A 23990-nucleotide genomic window follows, 5' to 3' on the forward strand; every position below is an offset into this window, starting at 1 on the left:
TGTCTAAGTAATTTGCCCAGTTTTTAAAATCAGGCTGATTTATTTTTAGTATTGAGTTATAGAAGTTTTTATTTATCCTAAATATTATCCATTTATAAATATGATTTGCAAAAATTTTCCCCCATTGGGTGGATTGCCTTTATATCACTGTTGATTGTGTCCTTTGATGAACACAATTAAAAAAAATTTGCTAATGGTTTGACCTTTTTTTTTAATTTTTTAAAATTTTATTTTATTTTTAAACTTTACATAATTGTATTAGTTTTATAGTTGAAAAGACTGAGGCTAATATAGACAAAGCACCTTGCTTGTTGTCAAGATGTAAACCTCAGGCTGCTTGCCCCCAGAATCGAGGTTCTTGACCATCATACAGTGTTAAACACTAAAAATGTATAGAATAATCAAGAGCATCAGATGCTTTAATGAGGTCCTTTTTTATTTTTTAAATACAAATTTATTTATTTTAATTGGAGGTTAATTACTTTACAATATTGTATTAGTTTTGCCATACATCGACATGAATCTGCCACAGGTATACATGTGTTCCCCATCCTGAACCCTCCACCTTCCTCCCTCCCCGTACCATCCCTCTGGGTTGTCCCAGTGCATCAGTCCCAAGCAACCAGTATCATGCATCGAATTTGGACTGGCAATTCGTTTCATATATGATATTATACATGTTTCAATGCCATTCTTCCAAATCATCCCACCCTCTCCCTCTCCCACAGAGTCCAAAAGACTGTTCTATACATCTGTGTCTCTTTTGCTGTCTTGCATACAGGGTTATCGTTACCATCTTTCTAAATTTCATAGATATGTGTTAGTATACTGTATTGGTGTTTTTCTTTCTGGCTTACTTCACTCTGTATAATAGGCTCCAGTTTCATCCACCTCATTAGAACGGATTCAAATGTATTCTTTTTAATGGCTGGGTAATACTCCATTGTGTATATGTACCACTGCTTTCTTATCCATTCATCTGCTGATGGACATCTAGGTTGCTTCCATGTCCTGGCTATTATAAACAGTGCTGCGATGAACATTGGGATACACGTGTTTCTTTCAATTCTGGTTTCCTCAGTGTGTATGCCCAGCAGTGGGATTGCTGGATCATAAGGCAGTGCTATTTCCAGTTTTTTAAAGAATCTCCACACTGTTCTCCATAGTGGCTGTACTAGTTTGCATTCCCACCAACAGTGTAAGAGGGTTCCCTTTTCTCCACACCCTCTCCAGCATTTATTACTTGTAGACTTTTGGATCGCAGCCATTCTGATTGGTGTGAAATGATACCTCATAGTGGTTTTGATTTGCATTTCTCTGATAATGAGTGCTGTTGAGCATCTTTTCATGTGTTTGTTAGCCATCTGTATGTCTTCTTTGGAGAAATGTCTATTTAGTTCTTTGGCCCATTTTTTGATTGGGTCATTTATTTTTCTGGAGTTGAGCTGTAGGAGTTGCTTGTATATTTCTGAGATTAGTTGTTTGTCAGTTGCTTCATTTGCTATTATCTTCTCCCATTCTGAAGGCTGTCTTTTCACCTTGCTAATAGTTTCCTTTGATGTGCAGAAGCTTTTAAGGTTAATTAGGTCCCATTTGTTTATTTTTGCTTTTATTTCCAATATTCTGGGAGGTGGGTCATAGAGGATCCTGCTGTGATGTATGTCAGAGAGTGTTTTGCCTATGTTCTCCTCTAGGAGTTTTATAGTTTCTGGTCTGACGTTTAGATCTTTAATCCATTTTGAGTTTATTTTTGTGTATGGTGTTAGAAAGTGTTCTAGTTTCATTCTTTTACAAGTGGTTGACCAGAGTTCCCAGCACCACTTGTTAAAGAGATTGTCTTTAATCCATTGTATATTCTTGCCTCCTTTGTCAAAGATAAGGTGTCCATATGTGCGTGGATTTATCTCTGGGCTTTCTATTTTGTTCCATTGATCTATATTTCTGTCTTTGTGCCGGCACCATACTGTCTTGATAACTGTGGCTTTGTAGTAGAGCCTGAAGTCAGGTAGGTTGATTCTTCCAGTTCCATTCTTCTTTCTCAAGATCGCTTTGGCTATTCGAGGTTTTTTGTATTTCCATACAAATTGTGAAATTATTTGTTCTAGCTCTGTGAAGAATGCTGTTGGTAGCTTGATAGGGATTGCATTGAATCTATAGATTGCTTTGGGTAGTATACTCATTTTCACTATATTGATCCTTCCAATCTATGAACATGGTATATTTCTCCATCTGTTAGTGTCCTCTTTGATTTCCTTCACCAGTGTTTTATAGTTTTCTATATATAGGTCTTTAGTTTCTTTAGGTAGATATATCCCTAACTATTTTATTCTTTCTGTTGCAATGGTGAATGGAATTGTTTCCTTAATTTCTCTGTTTTCTCATTATTAGTGTATAGGAATGCAAGGGATTTCTGTGTGTTGATTTTATATCCTGCAACTTTACTATAGTCATTGATTAGTTCTAGTAATTTTCTGGTGGAGTCTTTAGGATTTTCTATGTAGAGGATCATGTCATCTGCAAATAGTGAGAGCTTTACTTCTTCTTTTTCAATTTGGATTCCTTTTATTTCTTTTTCTGCTCTGATTGCTGTGGCCAAAACTTCCAAAACTATGTTGAATAGTAATGGTGAAAGTGGGCACCCTTGTCTTGTTCCTGACTTTAGAGGAAATGCTTTCAATTTTTCACCATTGAGGATAATGTTTGCTGTGGGTTTGTCATATATAGCTTTTATTATGTTGCGGTATGTTCCTTCTATTCCTGCTTTCTGGAGAGTTTTTATCATAAATGGATGTTGAATTTTGTCAAAGGCTTTCTCTGCATCTATTGAGATAATCATATGGTTTTTATTTTTCAATTTGTTAATGTGGTGGTTTGACCTTTTTTATTTTTTAATTGTAGGATAATTGCTTTATAATGTTGTGTTGGTTTCTGTTGTATAGCAATTCAAATCAGTCACAATTATATTTATATCTCCTCCCTCTTGAGCCTCCTTCCCCTCTCCAGTCCTTCACCTTTAGGTTATCATAGAGTGCCAAGCTGGGCTCCCTGTGTTATACAGCAGCTTCGCTCTAGCTCTCCATTCTACACATGATAGTGTATATGGACAATGCTACTTTCTCAATTCATTCTCCACTGTGTCCACAAGTCCATTCTATCTGCATCTCCATTCCTTCTCTGCAAATAGGTCCATCAGTATTATTTTTCTAGAAAAATACTTTGATATTCAGTTTACCTGCTTTTCTTTTGTTGCTTGTGCTTTTGGTGTCATTTCCAAGAAGTCATTGTCAAATCTGATATTATGAACACTTTCCCCTTATGTTTCTAGTAAGATGTTTATAGTTTAGATTTTATGTTAAGGTCTTTGATCTATTTTCAATTAAGTTTTGGATATAGTGCAATGTAAAAGTCTTGATTCTTTCTTTTGCATGTGGTTGTCCATTTTTTTCAGCATCATTTGTTGAAAAACTGTTCTTTCCCCACTTAATAGTTTTGGTGCCCTGGTTGAAAATAATTTGACTTTATGTATAAAGGTTTTTGTTCCAGAAAACTCTCTTTGATTCCACTGTCTATGTCTGTCTTTATGCCAATATTATAATGTTTTGATTACTGTAATTTCATAATAAGCTTTGAAATTAGGGATTGTGAGACCTCCAACTTTGTTCTTTTTGAAGGTCTTTGACAAGATTCTATATGCACTGGTGATAGATTTTTCTACTTCTGCAAATAAGGCTATTGAGATATTTGACAGGAATTGCAGTGAATCTGTAGCACACCTTGGGTAGTATCAACATCTTAACAATATTAATTCCTCTAATCCATGAACATCGGATGTGTTTCTGTTTATTAATGTCTTCCTTTTCTTTCAGTGATGCTGTGTGGTTTTCAATGTACATGTGTTCTGTTTGCCTGGTTAAGTTTATTCCTGAGTATTTTCTTTTTACTGCTACTGTAAATGGGATTGTTTCTTAATTTATTTCTTTATTATTCATTATTAGCATGCAAAAAAACAACAAATGTTTTATATGTTGATTTTATATCCTTTAAATTTGTTGAATTTGTTTAATAGTTTGAAATATTAGGGAGGAATCTTTAGGATTTTCTACATATAAGAACATTTCATCTACCTGCAGAGAAAATATATAACTTATGCATTTCCAGTTTGGATGCTTTTTATTTTTCTAGCCTAATTGCTCTGGCTAACACTTAGAGAAAAGGCAAAAGTTGGCATCTTTGTCTACTTCCTTAGAGGAAAACCTTTCAGTCTTTCACCATTGATAAGATGTAAACAGTTCCCTTTTCCCTTATATTGCTTAAATTTTGAGACAATTTCCTTCCCTTCCTAGCTTGTTCAGTGTTTTTATCAAAAGAATATTGAATTTCTTACTTCATTAATATGGTGTTTCATACTAATTGATTTTTGTATGTTGAAACATCCTCGCAGATCTGGAATAAACCCCACTTGGTAATGGTATGTAATCCTTTCAACATGCTGTTAAATTCTGTTTGCTAGATTTTTGAATCAGTATTCATCAGGGATATTGATCTGTAGTTTTTTTCTTGGAGTATCTTTGTGTGGCTTCAGTATCAGGGTAACTCTAGTCTCATAGAATGAGTACAGAAATGTTCCTATTTTTTCAATTTTGGGGGAAGAGTTTGAGGAGGATTTTTGTTAATTTTTCTTTAAATATTTGGTAGAATTCACCAGGAAAGCTGTCTAGCCTTGGGCTTTTCATTGTTGGGATGTTTTTGATTACTGATTCAATATCCTTATTGGTTATGGATCTGTTCAAATTTTCAGTTTCTTCATGGTTCAGTATTCTTAGGTTGTATGTTTTTAGGACATTATTCTGTTATTTTGTCTATTAGCATACAGTTGTTCTAGTATATTTTTTACATTAAAGTATAGTTGATTAAGAATATTATATTAGTTTCTGATGTATAACTTACTGATCTAATATTTTATAGGTTATATTCCACTTAAAGTTATTATAAAATATATTTCCCTGTGCTCTACAATATATTCCTGTTCCTTATTTACTGTGCACAGAGTAGTTTAATTTCATACCCATATCTCATCTATCCCCTCCCTTCTTCTCCTAACTTATAACCATTAGCTTGTTTGTTATATCTGTGAGTCTGTTTCTCTTTCAAAATATTCATTTGTTTTACTTTTAAAATTCCACATATAAGTGCTAAATACAGTATTTGTCTCTCCTCTGTCTTATTTCATAAACATAATACTCTTTAGGTCCATCCATGTTTTGCCAATGGCAGAATTTCATATTTTTCATGACTAATATTCCATTGTGTGTGTATGTGTGTGTGTGTGTGTGTGTGTGTACACTATATTTTCTTTATCAATTTACCTGTTGATGGAGACTTCATTTACTTCCATATTTTTGCTATTGTAAGTAATGTTGCTATGAATATTAGGGTGCATGTATATTTTCAAATTACTGCATTCATTTTCTTTGGATATATATACAAGAGTGGAACTATTGGATATGGAAGATGTATTTTTAGGTTTTTGAGGAACGTCCATACTGTTCTTCATAGTGACTGCACCCTTTTATAGTCCTATCAAGACTGTATTCCCTTTTCTCCACATCCTCACCAACACTTGTTTTTTGTGGACATTTTAACAGGTGTAACATGATATCTCATTGTAAGTTTCATTGGCATTCCTTTGATGATTAGCAACATTGAGCATTTTTTCATGTGCATGCTGGCCATCTGTATACCTTCTTTGGAAAAATGTCTATTCAAGTCTTCTGCCCATTTTTGATTGGGTTCTTTGATTTTTTTGATATTAAATTATATGAACTATTTATAAATTTTTATATTAATTCTTAATCATATCATTTGCAAATGATATATTTGGAAGGAAATTATATAATGGAAGGAAGTCATATATTTCCTTTCATTCAGTAGGTTGCCTTTTGCTTTGTCTATGGTTTCCCTGCTGTGCAAAAGATTTTGAGTTTAATTACCTCCCATTTGTTTATTTTTGCTTTTGTTTCTTTTGTCTTAGGAGACAGATCCCAAAAATATTGCTACTGTTTATGTCAAAAAATGTTCTATTTTCTCTTGTAGGTTGTTTAGTTTTAGGTCTACATTTAGATCTTTAATACATGTTGAGTTTATATTTGTATTAAAGTATGAGGACATGTTTTAATCTCATTCTTTTATGTGAAGCTATCCAGTTTTACCAGCACAACTTATTGAAGAGGCTGTCTTTTCTTCACTGTATATTCTTGCCTCTTTTGTCACAGATTAATGACCATTATGGTATAGGTTTATATCTGAGTTCTCTACTCCATTCCATTTATCTGCATCTGGTATTAGGTTAGTCATTCTTGCCTTCTTTTGGTTATTATTTGCATAGAGTATTTTCCCTTTCCCCTTTCCTTTCACTTTTGTGTTTCTTTAGATCTAATGTGAGTCACTTGTAGACAACCTATAGTTGAACATTTGAAAAATACCTCTCCCAGTCTTTACACACTGGCTCTGTGAAGAGAAAGGCCTTCACTCATCAACCTGACATAAATGCTTAGAATGTTTTTTCAGGCCTTTTTAAGCATGCCTATTTCCTGGGTCTCTGTGCTTTTCCCATCCAATATTCCAGTTTTCATGGCTTCTATTAAATGTCTTATATTTCCTCAGAGTCTCATCTCTGCTTCTTCTCAGGGTCTTAGATGCTCTTTGTATTTCTCTGCCCATAATTTCTTGCCCCCGTAACTCACAGATTTGTGACCTTCCTACAGTTCTTAGAGGCCATGGTGCCTGCCACTGCTTTCAGTGGGCTCCCATCTGATATCCAAACCATGCCACCATTTCCACCATAGCTCCTTATTAGGCAAAACAGAAACCAGTCACTTAGGAAGCCAAAGACAGCCCAGAACAATGCAAACAAGTTTGACTTTTCCCTCGGCTGCATGGGAGGAAACTGGAATTGCACAGCTTCCTCCTGACTATGCTTTGCCAGGGAAGAGGCAGTTATGGGTAAGCAAAAACATGCCAAAATTTTGTTCCGTAGTAAGTGTAGCCTTTTCTTTGTTAAACATCTGTATGGCTACTACAAATCCATAACTGGCTTCTAGAGTTCCCACAAAGCTACTTTGGTCAGTGTTTGATCTTTATTTTGTGTTTCCACGAGTGAACCCGGGCCTAGAGCTTCCTAGTCTGCTCCTTGCTATTGGCACTCCTCCGCACTAACATTTTTAAGAGGTTATTAATGACTTATTGTAGTTAATCCACTTCCTTTTATTACCTTTAAAAATTCCACATCTTCAAGCATAAGTACTGACCTCTTTGATTTGGTTAATAGACAATGACACAGCAACAGAGATCATATGGCTTATCCATTACCAGCAAATTTAGTGACTACAGCTTATTAAATCACAGTATTTTGAATGCTTATTTTGCTTGATGATTCAGCTGTACACAGTATTTTATAGACTGTTATACTTCCACTGTCTGAAAGGTGTCATATATATTATTGATGCTCAAAAGTGATGATGTCGTCTTAATGACACATTGAGCCTATTTATCCATGACCTAAGCCACGAGCCAACTGTTTATAAAAGCTGATTTCTAAAATTAAAGTTGACTTCATATTCTTCAACACTTAGTGAAGGAAAAACTACAGATCTTCTGAAGATAACCTATGTTTCCCGGATACTTTAGGTCCTTGGAAGTATATAAAGTTTTTATCTTTTAAATCATCAGTTGTAGCTCAGAAAGTCAGAAGTTGAGATTTATCTAATTTCCACCCATCAGGAATATGCATCCTCCTTTATCCCAGGGTGATACTTTTGGGGGAAATATCCCAGATAACTCTATTTGCTTGAGATTAATTACTTCTTCTCTATCTTCTCAAATATACCATATATTCAGTATGTTTCAGTCCATGTTCACATACTGCTTTGTAGTTACTTTTCAGTTTTCTGACTCTTTAGCCTCCTTGAATAAATTATATAATAATCATTCTTACTCCACATCTCGTTATTCAAGAAGTGACTGCAATTCTTTCTTACACTGCTATCACAAATGTCCTTTCTAACTAGTATCAGCCCCTTTCAGGTCTCATTTCCTCATAAATTATTAGTTTCATTGTAGATAGACACTGCTTGCTTTTATCACCATTCCACTTTAAAACCCCAAATTTCCTACTGGATAATGGTCACACTGCTTCATGACCCTCCTTAGTTTAGCCTCATACTACACTTCCACATTTATTTTCCCCTGTCTGCATCATGTTTCCTGTGACTGCACTTGTTTTCAGATCTGAACATATGCTGTTCTTTTTTCCTTGAATACTCATCCCAGTCATCTACCTTACTAAATTTATTCATTATACATTTCATTCATGTAGCATATATTTAATTATTGTTTTCTCATTTCTAAATCATATCTCTTGCATTAATCCTTCTCCAAATGCTTCAGTCCCCAATGTGTTCTGATTTATTTTGCCTTATATAGCAGTCATTTCTTTATCTTCTTCATTTGGCACATTTAGTACAATTTCTTGGCATATTTACTTATCTTTTTTTCTGCCTATATCCTATGTTCTCAGCTAGACTGTATGTTTCTCAAAGCCAGGAAACAAACAGTAAAGCTTGTCTATTGTTATAGTGCTCTCAGCAGTATTTACATTTAATTATGTACCTGAACACATTATTTTCCTTGATCACAAGAGAAATGATGGGCAGTGTTGATGTTTACTCAATAAGCTTTGGTAAAACAAATAGAATCAATGACTTTTTCCCAGAAATCACACCCATAAAACATTGCTCACTCTCCTGTATTAAAATATTTAATTCAAATTTAAGGGCAAAGTCAATGGGATTGTCTAGATGCTCCTCTGATGCCTGCTGACTATTTTTCAGGATTTGCCAAGAAGCTTTTGAATTTTAAAAGTTTCTTGGCTAGTGTAAAGAATACTTCTTTCAACCCATTAAATCATAGAATGCATAAACCAAGAGAGTTATGCCATGTTCAAGTGTTAATAAGAAAAGTTGCCAGTAAGCTCAACTTAGGATCTGGCTCAGAGAATGCATTCCATATTTAGTTGTGAATCAATATCAGTGGTTGCCTGTCTCAGCGTTTACACAAATTAAGGGAGCAGGGCAGTTGAAATAGTGGTTTACTGATTTAGTGCTGAAAACCACTGTACAGCTATTGTGGTGGATCCTCCATCAATAGATCATTCTCAGCCTGGGTGGTATTTTCATCACCTTGTGGAGATGAGCAGTGATTTGAACAGAACCATCTTTAAATAGGGCTCTCGTGTGGCACAGACAGTTAATCTGCCTGCAATGCAGGAGACCTGGGTTCAAACCCTGGGTCAGGAAGATCACTTGGAGAAGGGAATGGCCACCTGTTCCAGTATTCTTACCTGGAGAATTATATGGACAGAGAAGCCTGTTGGACTACAATCCATAGGAACATTTTGGACTAAATGTTTCTTCTTCCACAATTCCTCATCTCTTTGGGACCTTGTATCTAAGCTGATATAAAGCATAGGTGTCCTTGTCTCCCAATATGTTACTACATTGCTAAGTAATAAAACGTTTTACCAGAAGTCTTCTAGAGATATACTATAACTCACTAACCTGTAGAGATCATTCAAATGGGAGGAATTTCAAGAATTCAGATGAATATGTTTTTTTCCCCTCACTCCTCAAGTCATAGCTGAAAGATTACAGCCCACTCCTTCTTAGTAGTGAGACAGCGGCCCTCTTTCTGTAGTTGAGATAAAAATATTTTGAAATGAATAAAATACTCTAAAATTAATGGCCTTCTCTATAATTTTTTTCTTGATTCAATTTCTTCTGAGAACACATTAAGTTTCATAAGTTTAGCCCAGGGCTAAACATGGCCCAGAAAATTCTAACACATGATTTTCTCATTAGATTCACTTTGAAAGTGAATAAAAACCACATGGAAAAACACACAGAAAAATAAATTCCTGGACTATAATGATGATCCAGAGTTTTCTTTACATGTCACTGACCTACTCTTACCCCCAATTTCTAAAAACACAAAGTATTTTTAATCAGTTTTCAAGCAGATGCTCTAATCTTCTATAAGCATGCATTCAAAGGAGGAAAACATTCTTCAGGTGTCAAGATTAAATGTGTTTATTTCGAGTTAGTGGATACAGTGGTATTTTAGATACCAGCACTCCAAGCTACACCTAGGTATTTGCCTCTAAACCTTCACATGTTTTCAGTTTCCATTCCTCTAACATTCCATCAGTGGGCCTCCTATTTCTAGCAAAGTCATAGTTCAGTTTTTTTTTTAAAGTAAGAGCAAGATGATCACCACATTGTGCTTCCAGTGCCCCCAGAAGGATTATAATTCTTTTAAACAAAGGTTTATTGTTTTCAGTAAAGGGGGAAGTTGATAACAAGAGCACTAGTAATGGCACGACTAGAAGAGAAAGAACAGAATACAGATAAAAGAAACATTTTAGGCTGGATGAATTAGTTTCTCCTTAGTAAAAACTCCACATAATATTATGGACATGATGTCAAAGTTAAATTGTTCAATTTGTGGGCCACACACTTAAGCGTATTGGCTAGTACATTTTTGCACTTAAACAGAAGCAATACAAGCTTTATGTTCTACCATTACACTTCCAGTTTGTCACTTATTAATATACCTGCCAACCTAATGATTCTTGCATGCATTAGAGTTTGCTTTTGTAGAGATAATTTTATTTTCCCCATCCCTCCCACTCCCGTAAACACTGCAATGTGAACTCTGCCCAATTTTATGAGAATGTTGCAAAGGACAGCTCTGTGCCACCTCGGGACAGGAATTTCCTGTCCCCTCCCCAGGCTAGAGACGGATCAGTGGTATTGATCACATCTCATCTTACATGCAAACAGACACTGTTCCTTATTTTCCCCATGCCAGAGGCATATGAGTCAGCAGGTATGCATACAAAAATGGAATTAAAAAGGAAAAAAAAAAAAGAAAAAGAAAGAAAGAAAAAGCTTTCTTGTTAAAGCCTATTGTCCTAGAAGGAATCCATTGCTTTGAATTCACTTAAAGCCTGTACAGGTGAAATGTGTTTCTTCTGAGAACCTCGTCTCACTCGTGTCTGGAATTCTTCAGGCTTTTCTCTCTTCACAAGGGGCTTCTTCTCTGGTGCCTTCATCTTCCAGGACACGACAGGTGAGTTGACAGCTGCTGTCCCATAGACCTTCTGGTATTTTGTTGAGGCCACATACGATGCTTTCACCGTGAGGACAACAGCATTCATCAGGTTTTTAGCTGCCTGGATGAGTGACGTGGCACTGTCCAGCTAGAGTAGAAGAATAAGATAAAAATGGGTTAGTCAAGGCCCAGCATTCAGAAGATGGAGGTGCAATTTCACAGTTAAAACAAAGTTGTGTCTGTGCAGGTATACGGTATTTCCATAAAGCAGCAGATTATTACATGATAAGGTGAATAGGTTAAAAAAGTCACCCGTCTTCTATTCCTAATCCCAACATGAGAAGGAGAAAAAAAGAGGATATTTGATGATACACAGTTTTCTTAAAATCTCAATACCTCTAAAGACAAAACTTTTTTTTAATCACGTAAGAATTCCAACATAACAGAAATTTTCCAAAGTGGAACATCTAATGTTATTACATTAGGCTGACTGGTAATGATGACAATTACTTAAATGTTTGAAAAGCATTTGGCAGGCACTGAATAATAAAAAGTTATAAGGGTTTTCCATCTCAGTTTTATGGTCCTCCCAGTGAAAGTGTCTATTTATAAATAATTTCTCCACCCTGACCTCTGGATTGATAGGGATGCAGGCAGCTAGGCAGAAGAATATATCCATGGATACACTGACTTTTTAATTAGATGTCTGATATTCTACAGTATCTGTCTGACTTTTCCCAGGTCTTAAATGTACTTCATATAAAAATATCAACGATTGTGTTAGGTGTGTTTAGGTCAGACAGCATTCAGTAAGACCCCCCTATTCATGTACTGAATGAAATATTGTTTTTTTAAGAAGTGCCACATGCTATTTTAAGAACTTTTCCCCACTCAACTCTCACAACAATGCTGTGACGTAGGTATTACTGTCATTGCCATCACATGGTGAGAGATCTAGTGCACGCAGAGATCTAGTAATTTTCACAAGTTTACACAGCATAAGTGATAGGGTCCTTCAAGACTGTACTACTGTGCCATACTGCCACCCTATTGGGTAGGATGACTTTAAAATTGTTAAGACAAGTCACAGCTTAGAGCAGCATAGGTGTGGAGATTCATATCCAGACTCTAAGGCCAGGGATTTTTCCAGTTACCTCTTTTCTGCTTTTCACCAGTTAGACAGCATGTTACATACTTCATACTAGACCATTCGATATCTGTTTCAAACTCCTGGACCACAAAAGCTGAAAAAGTTCAAAACTGCATTTCCCAGACTCCCATTCAGTCAGGACTGTATGTGTCACCTAGTGACAGGAAAGAATTAACAGCTGCACTACAAATATTACTCCAGCTTCAGGGATGCCTGAATGTAATCTGTTCATCAAACTTATAGTATCAATTAAGGAAAGGTATCCCATTGCAGCTAAATGAGGAATTCAAGGCTGTTGCTAAGGAATGTGCTTCTAGTTGCTGAGGCTGTTCACTGTATAACTTGTAATCAATGACTGTAGCCACATTAGAGAATGCGAATGAGGCATACGACCTTCTGGGTGTGAGGAATTAACAGTGTTTATGCCCAGTGACCCCAAACACTGTGACTCCCCAGGTGATATGACCTGCATTCACTTAACTTGTCATTTTCTGTGAACCAAGCAAGTCTCAAGTAGTGACTGGGGACATCAGATGTTATATCTAAGGGCTCTATTATGTTGCCCTGGCTGTTATCTGTTTTACATCCTGAATTAAAGCTAAATAAACATATTATGAGCTTAAAAAATTCTATGAGAAATAAACTCAATTCTTCTACGACAAAAAGCTTATAAAATCAGATCATTGGAGAAAACAACAGAAGGAGCTTTTTAAGTAAGAATTTCTTACAATGCCATAAAATTAAGGCTTCACCATACACACATACTCATACATACACACATAAATTAAACGTCAGTATTAATTAAACTGAATCCACAATAATATAGAGAAGCAGAGATTTGTGGATTAGAGCCATGACTCAAGGAATATATAATTGACTGCTTTACAAATTAAATCAACCAAATGGATAGAGTAATTACTTATACTACCAATTCTATTACACTGTATATGATGTCCATATACCAAAATAACCATTTAACCAATAATGTTTACTTTATACAGCATAAATTTCTAAAGTCAGTTAAGGAAAAGAAAATTCTAGATTATTCACATTAATAGAAGGGAAGCCAAGCACAGATTAGTGCAGTGATGTTCTAAGTATGGTCTCTGAACCAGCAGTATCAGCATCACCTGGGAACCTTTTCAAAATGCAATCTCTCAGGCCAATTCCAAAATTTCTGAATCAAAAACTGGTAATCCAGGAGATTCTGATTCATGCCAAAGGTTGAGAACCTCTGGATTAATGAAACCCAAAGACTATCTCAAGGCTTGTTTCATCCAATGATTTCAAGACTTTCACCATCCACAAGTTTGGTAACATCACAGCTCGTTAACTGATTGAATTTCACTTTTTCATCTTTCCAATGATACTTTCAGGTAGGAATATAAATAATGAAGAAAAGAGATAAGATAGCAAAATGCTGGGACAATTAGATCAATCATGGTTTCTTTAGAGCTAGATACAATACTCCTTAGCCAATTGACAGTTCCCCGTAAAAGTCTGTCAGGTTTCAAAAATGAGCAATATTCATTCACAAAGTTAGTTGCTTCTATTGTGGGCTATGAGTGAAGAGAGGGTAGAATGATATTAATATATCAGGGACAGTTATGTTGATTTGCTTTGGAGCAACAGAATTAGTAGAAGTAGAATAGGACCAAGTAGGTCTATTGTATTTTAAATTGTCCCCTGAAAAGCAAATCTTGGGAGAACTGAGTAAGACCAAAGAGAAGAATTACAAGTAATCTGGAGATTTTTACCACAGATTCCATTTTCAGATAGATGGTGTCTAATTCTGCTGCAAAAATATGATAGCCTCTTTCTTCTTCAGAACCCCTTTGTTCTCCCAGCCTGATGCACGAATCCTGTGAATAAACCTAACACATTGGTTGAGAGTGAGATGATTCTGAATGATTGAGCCAATGATTTTGTTCAAACCACCTGGCAAGGCAGGTACTAAACTTATGGCAAGGCAAAATGAGGAGGTGAGGTCCAGCTAAGCCTGAGCAAATACATTCTGAGGTAGTAAGGCCAATCAAAAATCAATGCAAAATTTGACTTTTTCTTAAAAATTGAATTCCCTAAGGGTAAATTTTACCATTTGCCCTTTACCCACCATAATGATTTAGATCATTTTCAGCACCATCATAATTTGTTTTCTTTAAAAATGAGTTTCCTTTATACTTGTCCAAAACAGCATTGAGACCTGGTTTCCAACTGGAACATTTTGTTAAAAATTCACTTTCTAAAGAAAATACCTTAAAAACCATAAAGCTACATTTCAAGATGATATTTAAATAGAAGGTTTATGAAAACTTATTTCACATAACTGCATTCTATTTTGTGATGTATACTATAACTAGGGCATTTTCAAACAAAACATGTTAATGAATATGTGTAAACGAAATTCTTATAATAACAACCAACATTGACTGAATGTTTACAAGGCTCTTGGCATTGCTTTGGTCCTTTTAGTTAATTTGCATGACACAAGAATCCAAGGAGAAGGCAATGGCAATGCACTCCAGTACACTTGCCTGGAAAATCCCATGGACATAGGAGCCTGGTAGGCTGCAGTCAATGGGGTCACTAGGAGTCAGACATGACTGAGCAACTTCACTTTCACTTTTCACTTTCATTCATTGGAGAAGGAAATGGCAAACCCACTCCAGTATTCTTGCCTGCAGAATCCCAGGGACGGGGGAGCCTGGTGGGCTGCCGTCTATGGGGTCGCACAGAGTCATACACGACTGAAGCAACTTAGCAGCAGCAGAAGCAGAGTCAAAAATCCTTGAAATATAAACTCTACAACACCTTTTACAGATGAAGAAAGGAAAACTTAGGGAGGTGAGGTAAGGTAACTTGTTCCTGTTCAGTTCAGTTCAGTTGCTCAGTCACGTCCGACTCTTCGTGACCCCATGAACTGCAGCATGCCAGGCCTCCCTGTCCATCACCAACTCCCGGAGTCCACACAAACTCATGTCCATTGAGTTGGTGATGCCATTCAACCATCTCATCCTCTGTCATCCCCTTCTCCTCCTGCCCTCAATCTTTCCCAGCATCAGGGTCTTTTCAAATGAGTCAGCTCTTCACATCAGGAGGCCAGAGTATTGGAGTTTCAGCTTCTACATCAGTCCTTCCAATAAACACCCAGGACTGATCTTTAGGATGGACTGGTTGGATCTCCTTGCAGTCCAAGGGATTCTCAAGAGTCCTCCAACACCACAGTTCAAAAGCATCAACTCTTAGGCGCTCAGTTTATAGTTCAACTCTCACATCCATATATGACTACTGGAAAAACCATAGCCTTGACTAGATGGACCTTTGTTGACAAAGTAATGTCTCTGCTTTTTAATATGCTGTTTAGGTTGGTCATAACTTTCCTTCCAAGGAGCCAGCGTCTTTTAATTTCGTGGCTGCAATCACCATCTGCAGTGATTTTGGAGCCCCCAAAAATAAAGTCAGACACTGTTTCCATTGTTTCCCCATCTATTTGCCATGAAGTGATGGGACCAGATGCCATGAATCAGCAAAGTAGGAATTAGGACCCGTACTATCTTTTTCTCACCAAAGCCGAACAGCTGAATCACTATACAGTGTTACTTCTCTTAAGCCTCATTCAGTCTCTGGGGCCTTGTTTTTCAGCCACAACCTATCATTCAAAATGAACAAATCTCAATTATTAACTCTGGGCATCCTATGGGCTTCCCAGGTGGCTCAGTGGTAAAGAATCTACCTGCCAGTGCAGGAGATGCAAGAGATGTGGTTTCAATCCCTGGGTCTGGAAGATCTCCTGGAGCAGGAAATGGCAACTCACTCTAGTATTCTTGCCTGGGAAGTTCCATGGACAGAGGAGTCTGGTGAGCAACAGTCCACAGGGTCATAAAAGAGTCAGACATGACTGATCACACATGAACAGCGAATCCTATAAACATCATGACTGAGTCTAGTGAGAGCTTCTATCTCCTGATCTGTGATTTTGGGTCTTATCCTCAGAGCCTGGATTCTTTCTAACTCTATCTCTGGGTGTTGGATGTGCAGCATGCATGCATGCTAAGTCGCTTTAGTCCTATCTGTCTCTTTAAGACCCTATAGACTGTAGTCCACCAGGCTCCTCTGTGCATGGTATTCTTTATGCAAGAATACTGGAGCATGTTGCTATGCCCTCCTCCAGGGGCTCTTCCTGATCCAGGGATGGAACCCACATCTCTTGCATGGAACCCACATCTCTCTTTACCTCTGAGTCACTGGGGAAGACTGCTACTGCCCAGTAATCCTTCTTGGACATTCGCCTGTTCTCCTGGCTTGGATTCACCATAATGGCAGCAATGCCTGGGGTCTGAGCCGTGCAGATTTATCTTGTACTTGCTCAGTTTCTCTGAAGCACATTCAATCTATGGCAGTAATGACTGGCTGTACACTCAGGTGGGGCTCAGCTACTCTGATGAGTGTTCTAAGCCTTTAACTGGGCTGGTCTTCCTAGCTTAATAACTCTCAAAGGTACCCCAGTCATTCCTCAAGCTGGCCTACATATACACTGACTAGACTCACCTACAGAAAGATACTTGTATATTTTCCTGCTCAAAGGCCTTTCTACTTCTTTGAGTATGTACATGCCCACGTGTACTCTCTCATGTTGGATTCTTTGCAACCCCATGGACTGTAGCCCACCAGGCTCCTCTGTCCATGGGATTCTCCAGGCAAGAATATTGGAATGGGTTGCCATTTCCTCCTCTAAGGGATCTTCTTGACCCAGGGATCAAATCTGCATCTCCTGTGTTTCCTGCATTGTAGGCAAATTCTTTACCACTTGAGCCATCGGGGAAGTCCTAAAATTCCTCTATCAAGTCTAAGACAAGTGGCTACTAGTTAAAAAAAATAATAGCTTATGTTTAGCATTTGTGACCCTGAGTCATTATCCGGACTAGCTTCTCAAGTTTCCCTTCTCTCACCCAATCTCATTATGATAGAGGAGATACTATTGTGTTCAATTGGGACTTGGAAGGTCCATACAGCTTGTCCTGTATCATGATGGTAGTAAGTGGTAAAGCCAAGATTCAATCCCAGAAAGCCTAATTTCAGAGTCCATGCTCTATCCATTGCTTCATGCTGTTTCTCAGAGTTGTGACAGCAGACGAATCCACAGTCCTAAATTTCATCAAACTGTGCTAGACTAAGTCTCCCCACTCCATCCCATAGGTATCTGTTGTCCCTAACCACAGAAATTAGGCTTCTTCTAATTCTGTCACTATTCTTTTTAAAATATCAAAGTACTATTTTAAAAAGGCAACAGATGTTTGCTCACATCTTGTTCTATTACAGTCCATGAAAAGCAAACAGGGGTGGGAGAACTGTTTTACAGCCATTTTTATAGGGTTTTTCTGGCTCTTTTTCTGCCTCTCTTACCATTCTATTCTTCTTCACCTCATTTAACACCTAATAGATATCTTTTTCCCTGCATTTTCTTATTTTGTGTTTTGAATAGAGAGAAATACTAGGGGAAAGACTTTCCTGAATTATGATTCTCCCATTAATCAATATTTGTGCTAATTCCTCATGTCAAAGCTGAAGATTGTTGTGAAATGTGCTTATAATGACTCGTTAAAGTTTACAGGATCATCTGGAGATTTCTGAAACCCCATGTCCTTAAGTTTTATGCTACTTCATTAACACGGGGTTAATACTGCAAGAGGTGCTCAGTTTCAGTAGAAACAGAATTTGACACAAACGTGACTGCAAGACTCAAATCACACATGAAGGTGCAACTACAATCTTGAAACACTAATTATCATTTACTCTTTACCCTACATCTGTCTACTTACACATTTATTCATCCAAGGATTTCTTCACAATAGATACCTATCGTAACTATGGTGTGCTAAACACTGGGCTTAAGTGTTGCGTATACAAATATTAAACCCAAAGTTTTAATTTTGGTTCAGTTTCTAAGTCAAGTCCAACTCTTTGTGACTCCCATGAAGTTTTAATGCTCTATTATATATCCTTTAGTTGGATGTGAGGTGCTAAAATCCCAGAAAATAGAGGGATCTACCTTGAATCAGATAGGGAGAGGGTAGGAAAATAAAGCTTACTGGTGGACATGATGTCTAAGCTCACTTTGATGGACTGAACAGAACATTGTTGGTGCCTAGATGGTTAACAATGCTGAAGAAGGACAATTTTAAATATCATACAGATGGGTATATATGGATGAATTCATCCAGGTGATATTAACAGAAATAAGAGGGATGCTGCAGTGCTCAACTGTTGAGTTTAACTTTGGACAAATGGAATAGTGTGTGTGCTATAAGTAAGCAGAGTGAGTTATCAGAGGGAGAGCTGAAATTCTGTGAGTGAAATTCAAGAAAACCATGTTTTGTTTATATCGGTTTTCTCAGTTCTGCATACTCTAAGTATACAACTTATGTCAATTTCTGATTTCTTCTTCCCTTCACATTCCTTATTTAGTGTTTCTACAGAGAGACATGATAGAATGTGGAATGAAATATTAAATCCATATTCTGCCCTCAGGTCAAAAAGTCCAGTGAATCTACTAAAATTTTTTTCAGCATTATACTTCTAATATCAAAATCAATATACTTTTAATAATCTAAGACATAACATCATCAAGAAATATCTTAACTATTCCCTTGACCAACAAGGCTACTTTTGATTCTGTTAAGTAATTAGCAATCCCTCACCCTTGATAATAATGGTGAATTTTCTGGGACCAACCAGCAATAAACCAAATGCAGCTTAGATTTAACAGCTGGTTTAAAAAACAAAACAACCCCCCCCCCCACCAATGGCATTGACAAAAGTGCAAAGTAATGTGAAAGAGGTGGAGAGAAATGCCTTGGATGAACCACATATGACACAGTGAACATTTTAGGATGTTAATTTGTGAGGGTTGGACACATAATTACAGAAGAGAATTAGGGTTTCACTATGTTCTACATTAATCCATTTAAAATATACATGTAGAGATAGAAATACAACCTGGAAATGAATCTGTTTTCTAAAAAGCTGATTATCTATTAGCACAAAATAATGAATCAGAAATGGCAGTTCATGCAAATCCCAAGTACAAAACAATCTGTCCTTGCATTAAAAACAATACAAATGTCATGGGACTACTGGCTAAGTTAAATTGAACAAAATAAACCAAATCATTTTGAAGGTGATTTTGAAATATAAAAACAGAGGAATGATTACCCCCAAAAGCTTAGGAGAGCCTGGGAGAGGAAACCCAGTCCTTTTTGGGCCTAGGCTATTTTAATTTTCTCAACTCAGAACTGATGGTGCTGATGACTTTCAAAAAGTTAAAATGGGGAGAGTCCATTTTAGCCCCTTGCAAGATCTTTTAATGGAACTACTTTAGTGTTTAACATATAAGAACAAGAAGTATTTTTTAATGGGGCTATACTATACATATTCAAGGCCAAACTTCCCATCCCAGGTTGGATGGGAAGAAGTTGTGATGGAAGAACTTATAATAAATTGAAAGTAAATACCCTGAGAAAACTAGAATCTCTCTACTGTAGCTGGTCATTTATTTATATTTAAACAGTTATCTCTCCAAAAGGAGTCACAAATTGCTTTCAGGAGGGAAAAAAAAAAAAAAGAGGTTTTGCTGCAAGTCAGCTTTGCCGTTAATGAATGGGAGGTTAGAAAACCAGAGCATTGCAGCCTATTATCCACCAAGAAGAACATTTCATGTTTAAAAAATCCATGAGGCTTTGAAGAGATATTTGATCTCCTCAGAAACTGTGATACATTTGAAATACCTTGAAATATCTGCCTACTTTTTCCAGAGTATATCAATAACACTTTTTTAAAATGCTAGCAAGTCCAGGGTAATAAATAACTGAAGCAAACAAAGACATGGTGAAAATTGTGTCTTTCCTCCTTCATGGATGTTTCCATGCTTGCAAAAAAGTTGATTCCTGTGTGGAAAGCCCTCATTTAAGTGCCCAAGCCCACTCACTCTTCCTCATCAAACATCAACAATGAAATAAACTAGCAAAGCCAAATTCTTTCCTCTTAAGCTAGGGACAGTGGTGAACACAGAGGGCAGCAATTTGCTGCTAACCCCTAGGTGTTCATGGCAGGCAATATTAATCAATCATGGCACTTTGCTCCCTCAGAATCTGCTCAGTGGCATGGGAAACAAAATTTCTTCTCCTTCTCCAAGAGGTCATATTTTGACAGATGTCAAAAACAACTTGATACAGTTTAGAACACAGTACATAATCTACTATATATCTCTACTTCTATATTTAAATTGTTTAATACTTTCTGTATTTGTTACTACTAATCCTATCACAGACAAGTATTTTTATCTAAATGATGCAGCACTTAATCTTTATTTTTCCCTATAGTTAAATTTCAGGGAGAAATTGAATATTGTACTGACATCATAGTGTTTTAGTAGCTCCGTCATGTCTGACTCTTTGGGACCCCATGGACTGTAGTCTGCTAGGCTCCTCAGTCCATGGAATTCTCCAGGCAGGGATACTGGAGAGGGTTCCCATTTCTTTCTCCTGGGGATCATGCCGACCCAGGGATTGAACCCACACCTCCTGCATTACCGGCAGATTCTTTACTGTCTGGGCCACATTTGAAAGACATCATAGCATATTTGCTAATTAATGAAATCACTAAATAGAAGACATAGTATGAACAGAAGTGCAAAGCATTGGAGGGAGGGTGATTTAAATCAGATAATAAAAATTAGCTGAATATATTAACAAGTATAATGTCTGAAGTGCAAATGGCCATCACAGTTATCTGTGATTACTGTTAAAGAGAAAATAAGCTGCATTAAATCTATTAATATTAGAACATGCACCAATCCTTGATAACAGAGTGAAAATATTGTAGTTTAACTCCTAAAGAGTTAGTTTCATCCCAAGGATGTTCCCAGTTGATTACAAGATTTTGAAAACTTTTACAACTTTAAGTAGTGGATCAGTCACAACAGAAAGAAGGACAAGAGGTTCACTATTTTTTTCTGCAGAGTTTCCTTGAGTGCTGCCAGGGAGGCAGCTGGTGCTCTACCAAGGCTGAGGCCAGTTGTTAGGAAATCTGTATGAAATGGCTCAAGATGAATTGGCAAAGACCTTAGCAGAAAAGCCGTGCAGTCTCAGCCAGGCTAAGAAAAAAATCTCCAGTGTTGCTGAGAATTTACCAATTGGCTCTCAGGTAACCTTCCCAACTGGACATATTTGTGTCTTCCTTTCCAATTCATTTCAATAGGTAGTAGCTCTTCCTAGTCAGCTAGTCTACTGATTAACTCTCTTCATTTGCATTTTTTCAATTATAGGTAAGTAAACCTTGGGGACTCCCATGAAGGCTTAATTACAGTCAACAAATTTCCTAAATATGGCATAGAGCCATTTTTTTCCCTCACCATTAAAGGCAGAAAAGTTTTTGCTCAACCCCAAGCAAGGCATTCTTGCTAACCTTGGAATCCAAAGAGAAATGGGAGTGTTGGGATGTGTTAACCCTTGGAAAGTTATAAACAGGTATCTCTACTCCTCCAGGTTGTCTTCATCTCATTGTTTTATATTTCTTTTTTTTCCCTATACATCAGGATCTCCTGGCCCAGAGGTCTTCTCTGGGTTGCTTTCACAGAACAATAGAAGCATAGGAAATATATCCAACAAGAGAAGATGTGCTAATGGATATGTTAATGGATATATACAAAGTCAGTGTCTGACTCTGCAAATGGACTCTAGCCTGCCAGGCTCCTCGGTCCATGGGGATTTTCCAGGCAAGAATACTGGAGTGGATTGCCATGCCCTACTCTGGGTGATCTTCCCCAAACAGGGATTGAATGTGTCTCCTGCAGCTCCTGCATTTCAGGCAGATTATTTACCATACACACACACACACACACACACACACACAACACACATACACACACACACATATGAGAGAGAGAGATATCCCTGGCCTGGGAGACAATCTTTACATCACATAAATAAACCATGCATTGATTGTTGATCTTGTCATCTCTGATCTTGTCTTCACTATCTAAGGTTCAGACCTTTAAAGGGCTAAAGCTTCTTTTAGCCTTCCTTGTAGGGCAGTCAGCTAGCAGAAGATCACTACCTTTGATCCCGTTATTTCCTCCGTTCTGCCTCACTAAGCTGCGTTATCATTATTGAGAGGCAAACTTAACACAAGCCAGTGTCCAAGAATCCAAGAGAGATACATCTTCACAAAATGGATCACAAAGTGCCACCAAGGAGACCAGTACTCTCAGAAGTGCTGAACTTGTATGGCTGTGTTAGGTCTCTTATAAAGTGATGAAAGCAACCTTACAAAATGGCCCCTAGGAGCGAGCATGCAATGTGCAACTACTAAGTGAAGAATAGGTCAAGAGTAAGGACCACAGTTTCGATTGCTGGTTGATAGAGGACTGTGTTGGGAAGTGAGCATAAGCTGGAAGTCTGGATGATTCATCTCCTTCCATTCACTCTCCTCCACATTCAATCACTAGCAGCTATATCATGTGGCAGTATTCATATGTTGGGGAAACTAAACTCCCATCCAGCCAATGCCTCTCTCCTCATCAGGTATGTGGAACCTGTTATTGTTGTTTAGTAGTTAAGTCATGTCCAACTCTTTGCAACCCCATGGACTGTAGCCCACCAGCCTCCTCTGTCCATGAGATTTGATGGGGAACACATGTATACCTGTGGTGGATTCATTTCGATATTTGGCAAAACTAATACAATATTGTAAAGTTTAAAAATAAAATAAAATTAAAAAAATAAAATACATTTACTTTGCAAAAAAAAATAATAAAAAATAAACTCTTCCATTTCATTAAAAAAAAAAAAAAGAATAATATAGTGGATTACCATTTCCTTCTCCAGGATCAAATCCTCTGTGGCTACCTGAGTTTTGGACGAAGAGAGAAAAGAGCAGCAGAAGAGATGCCTTCCCCAGGGAGTGTTTGCTTCTTCTCAGATCCTAGTTGCCTCTTTACACCCCATTTTTCCAAATCGTAAACATTTTCTCCCTACTGGCAATATATTCTTATATTTCATGTTCCACTTCTAGCTCTCTCTGTTGCTCTATCCTGTCCTCTTTTCCCCTCTTATAGTGAAGAAAAGTTGGACTCTGGATTCAAAACCCAGGTTCAAACCCTGATGGGACTAATCACTGGCTGTGTGATGTTGAGAGAGCTACTTAACCTAGCACTACTTGAAATTATCTCTTATTTTATCTAAAGTAAAAGTGAAAAAAAAAAGGACTTTCTAGAATTAAGTATTGAATAAGATAATAATAATGCCCTTGAAGCTGGACACCTAGCACATGGAAAGAAAGTGAAAGTGAGAGTGGTTACTCAGTCATGTCTGACTTTTTGCGACCCCATGCTGTAGCCCACCAGGCTTCTCTGTCCATGGGGATTTCTCCAGGCAGGAATACTGGTGTGGGTTGCCATTTCCGTCTCTAGGGGATCTTCCTGACCCAGGGATTGAATCCGAGTCTCCTAAATTGCAGGCAGACTCTATCCTCTGGACCACCAGGGAAGCCTAAAGCACATGGAGGATCTTAGAAAATCATAAACCTTCATCCATTCTATCCAGCATTTGGGACTCTCTACCATCACCTTGGTCTGCTGTAGTTGAAAGGTTTTAGGGATAAAAAGAGAAGTTCACAC

The 23990-nt window shown here is 37.3% G+C and overlaps 1 protein-coding gene across 1 annotated transcript in view; it reads right to left on the reverse strand.

Annotated features, from left to right (window-relative positions):
• Nucleotides 1-10144: 10144 nt before the first annotated feature.
• CTNNA2 (catenin alpha 2) overlaps nucleotides 10145-23990 on the reverse strand; it is a 271343-nt gene continuing 257497 nt past the window's right edge. The window contains exon 12 of the mRNA XM_055541737.1: nucleotides 10145-11314. Coding sequence (XP_055397712.1) covers nucleotides 11027-11314 — 288 coding nt within the window. The 3' untranslated portion in view covers nucleotides 10145-11026. The remainder of the gene's footprint in view (nucleotides 11315-23990) is intronic.

Source organism: Bubalus kerabau, chromosome 11, assembly GCF_029407905.1.
Source record: "Bubalus kerabau isolate K-KA32 ecotype Philippines breed swamp buffalo chromosome 11, PCC_UOA_SB_1v2, whole genome shotgun sequence".
In the NCBI taxonomy this organism is placed as follows: Eukaryota; Metazoa; Chordata; class Mammalia; order Artiodactyla; family Bovidae; genus Bubalus; species Bubalus kerabau.